The sequence below is a fragment of the Quercus lobata genome, chromosome 7, assembly GCF_001633185.2.
Source record: "Quercus lobata isolate SW786 chromosome 7, ValleyOak3.0 Primary Assembly, whole genome shotgun sequence".
Classification (NCBI taxonomy): Eukaryota; Viridiplantae; Streptophyta; class Magnoliopsida; order Fagales; family Fagaceae; genus Quercus; species Quercus lobata.
The window spans coordinates 40893206-40906750 of record NC_044910.1 but is presented as its reverse complement, the minus strand read 5'-3'; the positions used below and the strand labels follow the sequence as shown (position 1 = coordinate 40906750).

The 13545-nt window shown below is 37.9% G+C and overlaps 2 protein-coding genes across 2 annotated transcripts; one reads left to right on the top strand and one right to left on the bottom strand.

The window, feature by feature from the left end:
* The first annotated feature begins 779 nt into the window (after positions 1-779).
* Positions 780-8174, top strand: LOC115953201. Its single transcript, XM_031070733.1, has 7 exons — positions 780-1793; positions 3458-3602; positions 3729-3782; positions 3879-3970; positions 6685-6920; positions 7124-7294; positions 7605-8174. The coding sequence occupies exons 1-7, from the start codon at positions 931-933 to the stop codon at positions 7700-7702; spliced, it is 1659 nt and encodes a 552-aa protein (XP_030926593.1). The 5' UTR covers positions 780-930; the 3' UTR covers positions 7703-8174.
* A 1263-nt stretch (positions 8175-9437) lies between these two features.
* Positions 9438-12168, bottom strand: LOC115953773 (leucine-rich repeat receptor-like protein kinase PXC1). The gene is made up of 2 exons (XM_031071568.1): positions 10632-12168; positions 9438-10491 (listed from the first exon to the last, which is right to left on the bottom strand). Exons 1-2 carry the CDS (start codon positions 12013-12015, stop codon positions 9815-9817), a joined length of 2061 nt encoding a protein of 686 aa, XP_030927428.1. The 5' UTR covers positions 12016-12168; the 3' UTR covers positions 9438-9814.
* Between the last annotated feature and the right edge of the window lie 1377 nt (positions 12169-13545).

Genomic DNA, 13545 nt, shown 5'->3' with positions numbered 1-13545 from the left:
AGATTAAGTATGATACACCTAGTGTCATAATCAACTAAAAAAATTGGGTTATTGATTGAGACTATGCATGACGTACCTAATGCCATCGTGAATTAAAGAAAAACGGTGATAAATATGCCACTATTAAAGAAATAGTGTCTCATACATTAGATATACGTATTATCTATTTTGTAACATGTTTTGCACATGTTAGATAAATGAGATATCTTATCGTACCAAGGGTCCCATTAGTCTCAATACGGCCGGGAACATGATAATTTTCACGTTTGCTTACATCTAATTGATTCATAATAAAACTAATATATATTAACAACGACAACAATAAAAGTAATACTTTTCAAATCACAACCGACCATGACAACAATAATGAAAAATATTGTCTTTCCAATTTTTTATGTAAAAAAAAAAAGTCTCTCTCTACGACAATTCCCTTGCCCTCTTGCATGCACCAAAATATTGATAAAATTACAATTTTATACAATAATTTATCATCCCGATTATACTTAATCTCCTAAATGATTGAAACACATAAATAACTCCTTATAGTTAAATTTTGCATTATATATGAAATATTTTAACATTGAAAGGCCCATTTACAACAAAAGGGGAAATTGAGTTTTAAATGTTAAATTTCATTAGATTTAAACAGCAAAATTGGTTTGGAAAAAAGAAATAATAATGAAAAAAAAAAAAATTATATATAATAGAGTGACAAATTTCAGCTTCTCTCATAAGGGTCCCACACAAGCAACCATTGCGTTATGACATTTACTTAACGGGACGTCACAAAGCCGTGACGGCCCATCCCACACGAACTCACGGTCCGTCAAAACACCTCTAGTCCCCCGTTCCAATTCATGATCCATCTCCGCTAACGTCGTCGTTGGCGAAACCCCCCACCCTTAACCCTAACTGACGGTCCCCTCTAAAATGGCTTCCTCCTGTGACGACTTCTCTCTCCTCGATGACGATCACGATCACGCTCACCACCACAGCCACCAATCTAACCCTAACCCTAACCATCCTCACCCTAGCTCTCATCACCTCCACCAAACCTACGCGCCTCACCGATTCTCCACCAGAGCGACGACTCAGATCCACGCGCCGCCGACGCAGCAGCAGACTCAGTCGATTATATCCTCCTCCATCGCCGCGAGTCCGCAGGGAATCAACGGCGGTGAGCAGCAAGAAGGGGATGAGGAGGAGGAGGAGGAAGAGGACGATGGCGAAGATTACAATGACGCTGGTTTTTGTTCGAATCCGTATGATAATGGCGGTGCTGAGCCGAATCGGGTTAGAGTCGATGTGCGGAGCGAGAAGAGGAAGGATCGCGATGAGCTCAGCGATGGAGCTAACAATTACGGGTATAACAAGAAATCGAAGCCCTCCGGCAGTGCTGGAGCTTCCGGTGGAGAGTATCGAAAGGACAGGGAGGAGTGGAGCGACGCGGCGATCGCGTGCCTTCTCGATGCGTATACGGATAAGTTCACGCAGCTGAATCGAGGGAATCTGAGAGGGAGGGACTGGGAGGAGGTGGCGGCGACGGTGAGCGAGCGGTGCGAGAAGCAGACGAAGAGTGTGGAGCAGTGTAAGAACAAGGTGGACAATTTGAAGAAGCGGTACAAGCTCGAGCGCCAGAGGATGACCAATGGTGGCATTTCGGTTAGCCACTGGCCGTGGTTTAAGCACATGGAGAACATTGTCGGGAATTCGCTGCCGGTGAAGGCTGCAGCCGGCGGTGATGACGACAAAGGCGGTGGATCTTCCGCGACCACGCCGAGGCAATCAAAGAGGTAGTTGTGTTGTTTGTAAATGGCAGTGTTTGTCAATTTGGTTGCCTTGGCCTTATTGATTACAAAAAAAAAAAATGATGCCTTTAATTGATAAGAATGGTGGGCACAATGATGAACATGGAGCTAGATTGAAGCCATGCTTAGTGTACAAAAATATTAGTCTTACCAGCTCAGGATTTATTAAAAATAGGATAGGATTATAGAATAAATCTAGTTATTGTTTTAATTTAGAACTCCATGCTTAGCTTATAATATAATTACGAACAATTGAAACGAAAACTAATTTGAGGAGCTTGAATTTGCCATCAAACTGTCCCTTTAAATATTGTTTGTACACAGTCGTGATCTTTAGAGATTGGGTCTTGGTGTGATGGCAAGTGCCTTCCACCAAAAGAATCAGCCTCTCCAAAAAAAATTGGTGGTGAGGTTGCCTACTAATAACCTCTGATAGACCCCATAAAAGTGGGAGTTTTGTGCACTAGGTGCAACATCATTGTGATATTTGGAATGTTTACAATTAGCTACCAGCAATCACATGGCAATTTAGAGGTGCTTGCTTACTTTCCAGTTTTGCCTATAAAAGTGGATGAGCTTAGATGGACATTGCAATAGCACCTAGCAGCATCTAATCTTAAAGGCTGGAATCCAAAAGCTTAACTGGCTGCCTATCTTGAAAAGTATACATGGCTGGTCTTCTTGTGCTCCTAAAATTTATAGTTTCCTTGTTTGTTGTTTAACTACAAAGTGGTTGCAATTGGCATCCTGGTTGTGGTTGATGAACTTGTTGGAAATCTTTATCTGCCTGTCCAATCATATTGTATAATTTCATATTGGTTGTAGCTTTTGTTTCTAACTAAATGTAACTTTCACAATTTCTGATCATACTTTTGTTGACGTGGTTGATATACACCAATGGAATTGTTTTTACATGTAATTAATTTGTGTTGTCATGTAAGTTTACATTTATAGGTGCTTATAAGATAGGAATTCTTTGATCCTTGACTTCATGCTTTGAGCTTGTCACATTCTTCCTGAAACTAAAGCAGGGATAATCTAATTATTCTTGTATCACCATGGTGAGTTCTGTGCATCATGAATCCCTGTATCTTCTCCTACTTGATCAGTTCATGGGAGTGGTCTTAAAATGTAGTGAAGTGGAACCAAATAGAAGGGTTTTTTTTTTTTTTTTTTTGAGAGAACCAAATAGAAGGGTGATTTGATTTTACTTTCAGTGTTTCATCTGTATTTTTGAGCTTAAATTTGTGTTTGGATAGATTTGAATTGCACAATTCCTTATGTGATACTGAGCCAATCTTTGAAGTAGTCCTTCCTGTTCTGGTTGTAAGGTGATCTAAGTTCAGGTAAATTTTATTTGTAGAGTTTGGTTGTTTAGTAGGCATGGACTTCCATTGTAATTGGTTGTATCACCATCATTAGGATGGGTTTAATGTAAAGTTTCATTTGTGCATCCCAAGTTTGATTGTTTGTATATTTAATGTTCTCTATCTCTGTCTTTTATCTCGAATATTGGTTTCCTAGTTTATATATTAATTATGTCAGTTTGAATAAAGAGCTATATGTGTGCATTTGTCTTTATGAACATCATAAGGTTAACGGTACCATTTTAATACTCTCTATATATTATATCAAATTTGCTGTTGCAGATCTGCAATTGCAATGCCTGGTCCTGTGGGTCCAATAAACAATGTCAAATCAAAATCAATGTCAAATCCTAGATGGCGGAGAGTAGTCTTCAAAGTTAGTGGTGTTGCTCTTGCTGGCACTGGCCCTAACAATATTGACCCAAAGGTTTGTTGTTGTGGGGAAATTTTAATAGCATAAGCATGGATATTGATTTTTTGTCAAGTAAATCGTCCCATCTTACTATGTTATCTGTGCTGTAACCTAAATTTAATTGTTATTTTTTTTTGACAGGTGGTAATGTTGATTGCAAGAGAAGTTGCAATTGCTTGCCGCCTTGGTGTAGAGGTATTAATTTTCGCATGATTATTCTTTGCAACACGGGATGTTTGCTGATGGTTTGGGTTTTGACACCTAATGTACTTATTTTTTGTAATATCCCAGGTGGCAATTGTTGTTGGAGGTCGTAACTTCTTTTGTGGAGATACATGGGTAACTGCAACAGGTTTAGAAAGATGTACTGCATACCAGATAGGGTAATGTTGCTTGGTGATAAAAGCTTTGCATTCTTGATTTATAATGTCTTTTCCTTTAATTGTGGTTATACCAGAAGTGAAGCATGTGAGGTGAAGTTTTAGGAAATTTTTTTTCTTTAACTTTTTATCTTTTTTGGGTGTGTGTGTTTGTGTGTCTAGTAACGATAATTTCTCAGAATATATGATATGCAATCTTATTGCATTTTTTAAAGAAAGTTTAATGAATTTGGTTGAATGTGCTTTGATGCCCATTTTCCACTGCTTGTTCTGTTGCTGAAAGTTACTTGTTCTATTTATAGAACTAGAATAAAACTGTAGATGGTGTCTCAAATGACAAAGCTTTTAAAAATGCACTCAACAAGATATTGGATTTTTCTTTTGTTTTAGGACTGTTTTGTTAGCAATATGTGACCCTTTGTAAAGCTGAATTCTTAATTCTCTTACATCTGTTTCATGAATGGTCCATATGTACATTTAAAAGTTCAGCATGTAACATTCTTATAAACTTGTTCAGCACAAAGTATGTAAAGGTATAAACTTTTTCCAGCACAAAGTATGTAAAGGAATAAACTTGTTTCAGCACAAATCTCATACTTGAGCAGTTCTCGCAAGGAGTGTTGAACGGGCGTATAATGTTTGAGGGTTGGTTGTTGGGGTGTGATATGATTGAGGAAAAAGGGTTGTTGTCAATGTCATTGATTTTGCTCTCTCTCTCTCGCTCTCTCTCTCAGTGTGTGTGAGAAAGTGGGGTTTTTCTGTTGCCTCATGATAAGGTGGGATGGATAATACTAGCATGTTAGTAAGCTCAAGGAGGATTTATATATGACCCAGTTGATATTGCCTCCCTAACACCTCCTCAACTTCATCTCCTCCCCTTATAAATGCTAGGTGAAGGGGTGAGGTCGTGAGTTCAAGATCCATTGCCTCCTTGGCAATGAGGAATATTATATTTTTGAGTTAATGTCTTAAATGCTATGATTTTATCATGTGACCGCCCTCTCCTTTTTCCCTTTACCCTATATGTTTAGTATATTCTGGTCTCTCTCTCTCTCTCTCTATATATATATATATATACATATACATATATATATATTTGTGTGTATTTTTTTCCCTCTTGAAGTCTCATGGCATGCTATAAGTATATTAAAATGATTAACATTAACATTGTTTACTCTAAAGAAAAACTCTATTACCAAATTTTCAAGAAATTTAAAAATACTAAAATTAAAATTATATTACTAGAAGTTTAGTTTCATTAATTTTTTTATGTTATTTTAATAATCTACCATTTTATTTTAAGAAACATTGCTGAGTCTTACACGTACATGCTTGGATTGTATGGTTCAATGTAGTATCACATGTACAACATGCATTTGTCATGCAGTACTTTATACCTAGATTTAAAATTATTATGGCAAAAATGTTCTTTACACTTTCTAAGTTTGATGTTGCTTCGACTCGTCAGGGTGCAACCTAGTGGTTGGAGGCTTGGGAGTTGGGATGAGTTGTAGACCTAGACATCTTGGGTTCGATTCCCCCTAAGAGTTGCTCTGGATTACCTAGTACATGGTTTTGGTGGGTAGGGTCGTGTATTCGTGATTTACTCCCTAGGGGTGGATCCAAAGGGCCATGTCTTGGTGAGGTTTCACATCATCAAAACAAGTTTGAGGTTGCTTTTAAATTGGTCCTTTACTTTCAAAACTTACAATTTACACCAAAGGCCTTACAACAATGTAAATGTACCCCTTTGTTATGGTTTGTTAAATTTTTGTAGTTAGCTAGCCTGAAAACGTCTTCCCCCCTCCCCCTATTTTTCTGTCCAAATGATGTTGTTTTGAGTTCGTTAAGAGTAATATCCCAATGGATGTTACTAGTGCCTAAGGCTGAGCGCTTCCCTCTTGAGGAAGGGGTGGCGTGGTATTCCACGAGAGAGGTTTTTGTTGCAAAATCATGGCGCACTATCATGATAGTGTGATAGGCGCATATTACCAAAATTGGGGGACACCATGGCCTCTCTACTATTCTAGTCTTTGCAGCCAGAGCGAGGGGTTGTCCCTACATTTCTCTTACCACCATTATTCATAATTATCTATAAAAAATAAAGATTCCAACGGATGTTTACGGAATGGGTACATTGATATTGTTATTATGCTCAAGTGCGTAATTATTTGTTTTCTTAGTTAAGAGACCAATTTATAAAATTATGTTAATATTTATTGACACAATTAACTTTAAGTAATATTTTATTACGGAAGTTTTTGGAAATTGAAAATACTACTTGGATTAATTACCAAAAGTTCCAAGAAATTAAAAAAAGAGTTTTCTTCTCACCAGCCCCTTCCCCCAACCTAGGGAATTTTTTTTTTTTTAAAGAGTTTTCATCATTTATTATAATAATCTATTATGATTTTTGGTTTGGGTAAAAACTCAGTTTTTCCTGTGTTTCTCATCGTAATATTTGTTCTTTTATTTTTGCTGTCTATTTTGTTGTTCAATTTCAATCTTACTATTAAACTATTTTCTTTAATTTATATATGATTTTGTTTATCAGTTCATTGCATGGGCATATTGCTACTACAATAATAATTTTTAGTTGCAATGAAGAAATTGTCTCCGATTCATTTTTTAAACACACACATCTTGCATGTTCTCTATTGTTTGTTTTCTGTGTAATGAAACTATGTTTTATGATTTTAACTTGTGATATGCACCAGAATGATGGCAACTGTGATGAATTCTGTATTGCTCCAGTCAGCATTAGAGAAGTTGGGTGTTCAGACGCGTGTACAAACTGCATTCACAATGTTGGAGGTTGCTGAACCATATAGTAGGCAAAGGGCCATCCGGCATCTTGAAAAAGGCAGAGTTGTAATTTTTGGTGGCATTGGTTCTGGTTTTGGACACCCAACCTTTTCCACTGACACAGCTGCTGCTGTTCGAGCTTCAGAAAGTATGTCTCTATCTCTTCCAAAGTTATTGTATTTGTTTACTCAATTAAAATTTAAATTGTACTAGTGTACATTCTCTCTCTCTCTCTCTCTCTCCCCCATGTTCACACACACACACACACAGATATGTAAACTTATGCTGACACAACAGACATGCACACACACCCCTTTGTATCTTTTGTGAATGTAGTTTTCTTTTTCTCAGTTCACGCCGATGCAGTCCTCAAGGGTACCAATGTTGATGGTGTGTATGACTGTACCTCCCGTGACAACAATTTTACCTTTGAGCACATCTCTTTCAGTGATTTGACCGCCAGAGGTGCCACCTCCATGGACACAATGGCACTGAACTATTGTGATGAGAACAGCATTCCTGGTTTGTGTACTTTGTTGTACTTGTTCTGGTTTAGGGTTCATTTTTACATTGATTCATGCATTTTTGAGTTCATTGGGTTACTTATCACAGTGCATCATTTTGAGGCATAGAAAATTAGTCTTATCATTTTAACAAATGTCAAGTGTGCTCAATGTTATCCAACTGTTAATTTTTCTTGTGTGAGTGGGTGAGTTTCAAAAACCTAGATGTGTTGAGTTCTCAATAGTAATAGAGTGAACTGGAATGTACTTTTGGGCTATCTTTGAGAATTGAATCTCATACCAAGTAAATTATATTTCTTTATGTACAGTCGTGGTCTTTAATCTTCTAGAGCCTGGAAACATCTCAAAAGCGCTATGTGGAGAGCAAGTTGGTACACTGATTGATCAAAGTGGAAGGATTAGCTAACATTTATGAAACACTGGCCTGATGCATTATTAGGTCTTGTAACCTCAGATGTATGTCAAGTCAGTAGACCTTAGAAGAATTGGCGGGCACCTTAATTCAGCTGCCAGCTACTATTTGTTGAGGCTTGAATGGTTCTCTTAATTTATAATTTGCCACCTAAAGTATACATGAGTGGTGTTAAGGTTCCGACATGCCAGATGCTAAGCACTGATTATTTCCAGTGGTTGCTTTGTTTGATACCTGCATCTTAGTGAGGTGCTATTTCTCCTGTATTTTTATAATTGTAAATGTTGTTAACTTAACAGCAGCATTAGTTGGAGTAGAATAGTTTAGTAACGGTGAGTGTACTGGTAGTGGTTTTGAGAGCAAGATATACAGTTCAAAGTCATGAGTCACATTATAGATTGAAATTGTTTTACTGTATCATGTATTATGAAATTCTGATATATTTAATGTGCTATTAAACTGCTAATAATGCTTCATATTGTTATATCATTGGTGTTGAAAGTGGAATACAAAAATTGGGAGGGTTAAGACAACTGCTGTTAGCATGCCTGCAATTGCAAATGGCACATTCTTGTAAAAGAAGTAAATAGTTAGGTAGTATTTGATTTCACTTACCCTACTCCAGTACTAGGTATTAGGTTGTCTGTGGAAGAATATGAGTTATAATGCTCCTCTTCGTGTTGGTAATGTTTTTCTTTGTTTTAAGAAAGGTGGAAACTAGCCTAAGTGTCTTCATGAGTGTTTTGACCTTATGCTCAAACACAATTGAAGCAAATGGCATGTGTTGTCTGGAAAAGGGAAGAGATAAAATAATGAAGATGAAGCAATAAAGCCATTCTTGGTGAAACCAATAGATGCCAGCTGCCTCCAATAAGTTATAATTAGACCGTGTAACTAACATTATTGGAACTTATAAATGTTGACTATGGTCAAATGTTATGAATTAAAATAAGGTCCGGTTAACAGGGTGTTTTTTGGGCATTTGCTTAGAGATTATTTTAGAAAAGTTCTGATATTATTTTCATGAGAAATACTCCCTTTGTCCCACGTCTTTTGTCCTCTATTTTATTTTGAGATGTTTCAAAATATTGTCCTGTTTCTAAAAATAAAAGTCATTAATTTACTAATGTTTCTATTATATCCATATTAATTTATTAATTCAATTTTTTGATAAATTTTTTTAAGGGTAGTTTTGGAAATTTGTACATTTTTAAAAGGCAGATAAGACAATAAATAATGTTCTCTTAAAAAGTTTGACCTTTCAAACATGACAAAAAAAATGGGACAGAGGAAGTATAAAAAATGAAATATAAAAAACTAGAAAAAAAAAAGTTAGTAGTTTTTTTCATTTCCATGGAAGGTTTTCAAAAATATTTTATAAACTAATATTCTTAAGATATTTGTTAACTTTTTTCATTAAAGAAAAATGTACAAACTGATGTAGATAAAGAGGCTAGGAAGTAGGACCATAATGGAAAAGATCTTTTGAAATCAATTTAATGGTTCAGATTACATATAGAAAATAATCTTATTTTCTTGGCTATTGCTAAAAACTTAGAGGAGTAATTAGGCCATTGGTCGTGCAAACAAAACTGCTTGGACTACCACACAACTCTTGAGACTTTTGCACTGAAAGCAATAAAACTGCTTGGACTACTATAACTCTTGAGACTTCTGAACTCAAAACAATAAAACTGCTTGAACTACCATCACTCTCGAGACTCTTGCATTGAAAGCAATAAAACTGCTTGGACTACCATAACTATTGAGACTATTGCACTTGAAACAATAAAACTGCTTGAACTACCATCACTCTCGAGACTCTTGCATTGAAAACAATTAATGATGAAACTAAATTACATTACAGAGGACTAAATAGCACTATCTTGTTGGGTAATGGACAAGACCATCAGGTCTTTCTACCAGCAACAATGGAAACATAAAACTTACAAATATTACAAAGAAACAACAAAATAGGGTCTGATAAAATAGTCTGCTGACAGCCAGAATTTGCAGCGAGATAATGCAAGTAAAAATAGGAAGATTAGCATAGAAACAACCATGGGATCAACAACTGGTAAATACTGAGGCAATGCAAGATGAGCATCAAGCCAGCCCATCTTCTGTGGTAGCAAGTGAAGGAGAAAGTGAATTGCGCGATTCATCATAATCCTCTCCTAAAGGAGATTGCTCCACCCTGATGTCCTCTATCATCTTTGTCACTTCCACCATTGTTGGCCTCTTTTCAGGCTGTGGCACCACACAAGTTAACCCCACATGAAGCATTGACACAAGTTCTTCCTCAATGTTCTTATACCTCAAAAGTTCTTGATCAAACACTTCAGCAGTCCACTCTTCCTTCACAACCGACCGAACCCATTTGGGAAGATCCACAGCCAGTTGTTCCTCTTCATCCATTCGAGGCCGAGTTGGTGAAGGGTATTGAGATGGAGCTTTCCCTGTTAGAACTTCCAACAATAAGACCCCAAAACTATACACATCTGCCTTTTGAGACAGCCTCTTGATTTCTGCTTGTTCAGGAGCCCTGTACCCTCCTAATCTTGCAATGGCATGAACCGGGTTCAAAAGCAAGGAAAGCCCAAAATCAGAAATGCAAGCTACACCATTCTTGTCAAGAAGTACATTCGAAGATTTCACATTCCCATGTGGTATTCTCGATCCTTCGTACTCTTCATGAACCTTTGCAAGTCCTCGAGCCGCTCCTAGCACCAAGCTGATCCTTGTAGTCCAATCCAAAGGAATTCTCCCCGGACCCCGATTCCCTAATTACACAACAACATAAAGTCTTAGTCCAAAATTCCTTAATCACACATTATACAAGATCAAGAACTACACTGATACACACAAATCAAGTTAAATTCAAACATTAAAACTATAACAACATCAAACTAGAATTACTAACCATGAAGAAGCGAATGCAAGCTCCCATTAGGAAGATAATCATAGACAAGAAGCTTCTCTTCCTTGGCATAGTAATAAGCTCTAAACCTCACAATATTTGGATGCTTAAGCTTCCCTATCAAGTCCATATACTGCTCAAACTCCTTCCTCGCACAAGGGTTCGCATCCTTGAGCCGCTTCACAGCCACGGTTGCTCCATCATCAAGCACCGCCCTATACACCGTCCCCAAGCTCCCTTTTCCAAGCATCTCCGCCGAAGCTCTAAGCAAATCCTCAAGCTCAAACTGCTTCCTCCTATCGAAAAACACCAACTTGCTTTGGTCCGTGGCGGTAGTCCCATCACTATCTGCACCCCCATTATTTGCATACACTTTCTTCTCACTCCCATAGCTACTCCCACTCCTCCTCCTCTTCCCACTCTCACTCCCGGCTATTGAGCCCGAGCTATACCCTCGATCCCTAGCACAATAATGCGCCACCACGAACGACACCACCACCAACAAAGCAACACAATTGGCTATCACAATAGCCACAATCACACCAGTACTTAACCCTTTCTTAGAAGGCAATTCTCCTCTTGCTTGACTCATTACAGGCGCTTCTGGTAACGAGCTCGGGTTCGATGGCACCGTCTGACTCTGAGCCGATGCAGTCGCTGGAGATGTATTGGAGAACGAACAAGCAGGCAAAGGACTCGACCCACATAGCCCTTCGTTCCCAGAAAAGCTTTCTCGACCAAACTTTTTCACCAACCCATCAGGTACATTTCCATAGAATTCATTGTTGGTCAAGTTCAGTTCTTTGAGGTTAACAAGAGAGACAGAGAGATCAGGAATCGAACCCGAAAGCACGTTGTTCTGTAACCGTAGCGTGAGGAGCCGAGTCAAATTGAACAACTGCTTCGGAATCGAGCCACGTATGTTGTTATCGGAGAGGTCGAGACGGAGGAGCCTATTTAGCGAGTCGATCTGTGTTGGGATATCTCCAGAGAGGTCATTGGCAGAGAGGTAGAGAAGTTTGAGGTTGGTGCAGTTGGTGAGAGGAAAAACGGTGCCGTTGAGGCGGTTGTTGTGGAGGTCGAGGAGTCGAAGCTGGTCGAGATGGGCCAGAGAGTCGAGAGGTCCACGGAGGTTGAGAGATGGGAGTGAGAGAGAGATGACACGGTCTTTGTTGGTGGAGCAGCGGACACCACGCCAGGAAGAAGTGCAGGCATCGAGGCCGGTCCAGTTCGAGTCGAGGTTGCCGTGAGTGTCGGTTTCGAGACGAAAACGTGTGAGAAATTGTGTGTCATTTGGAGGAGTGAGAGAAAGGGAAGGAGAGATGAAGAAGAGGAAGAAGAAGAAGAAGAAGAAAGGTAAGGGAAAGGGATAAGGATAGTTGTTCATTGTTTGAGGTTTTTGGAGTGGTGTAGGCGGGAAGAGTGGGTATGCCTAATGAGATATGAGAGAGTGTGTTTTTTTAAAAATTATATAAGTTTCTTTAGCTACTCTCTTTGTCTCTTCTTCTCTCCCTCCTCATCTTACCTCTATTTTGTTCTATTTGTTTAAAGAAGTTCAAATTTGGGAGCTTAAGGGAGAGTTAAATGGTAGAGGCTCTAGAGGGGATCAGGAGGATGTTACAAACACAACAGTTTACATAATAACTTTCATAATTGTTGTGTAATTATTAGGTGTTCTCGGAATATTACTAAGATTTACCATAAATGTGAGAGGAGGGAGTATCATGTCACTGTGTTTCGGGAGTGCCAAATAAATTTTCTAATTGTTGAGTTGACATGTTATTATTTATTATCACATGTATTCATCGCATACACTATTTCATTATTCATCAATTACTATTAACTACTTGATCCTTTAAGCAGTTGTGAAATATGTTGCCGACTCTAGAGTTATTTACATGCGTTGGTTTCTCATATGGGGCTGGTATGATTAAAGGGTGGGGAGAGAGAGACAAGGTGTGTGTGCTTATGATATCTTTTTTAGCTGGACTTTTGAGAATTGAGAGAGTATGATTAAAGGTGACAATAGGCTATGGGGATGAGGGTGGGGTGTGTTGGATGAATGATTGCACTTCCCCCACTACTCTCAAAAGGGAATGAGTGGAACGTTTTTAAATCAGCGTGTTTCCCTTTCTCTTTTTCTTTACCAATTGAAAATTTTGGGTTCTTATCCCAACCAAAAATAAAATAAAATTGAATATTGAATATTTTGGGTACCACTAATCTTACACTTTTGCATGGTAGCCTAGGAGCGCTTCCTAGGGATTATAGTGAAGATCACGCATAACCTTACTTAAAAAGAAGATTATGGGTTCATCCAAAAAGAAGAAGAAGAAGATAATGGCATGGTTATTAAATTAAATAATTAATCACTTTGCCATGTGACTCATAAATTACTATTAATCCTGCAATTTCGAAGTGCTCAACAAAGTGCCTACGTAATTGAATTGATTCCAGAGTTTGACTGAAGCTGATATTGGTATAGAATTAAAAGGACTCGATTGTCACTGTGTACTAATCCCTTTTATATCAGACTCTCAATTAGCTGCAGAATTCACTGCTTTATTGCTTTTACCAACAATCAATATCTATTGCAATTGTATTGATTCTCTCTGGTGGCTCTTGCATTGGTTTTTCCTTTCCCTGAAATCTCAGTGCCATTTTATCTAAAATTGAGGTAGAATTGGTTGACAGTACGAGCAATTTTAGACATATAGTATTTTTACAACTTTTTAAGACGGTAAGTTGTGCTTGAAATAATATCACTTTTACGTGGATCTTTTATTAATATTATTTTTTTATGCATCGATCACAAGTTCGAAACAAATCATTGTGAACAAAATATTTTGAGATTTATTAATATAAATCCATGCCAGCTTGTGACAGACCTATTGAACAATGAACTTGAGTTTGATTC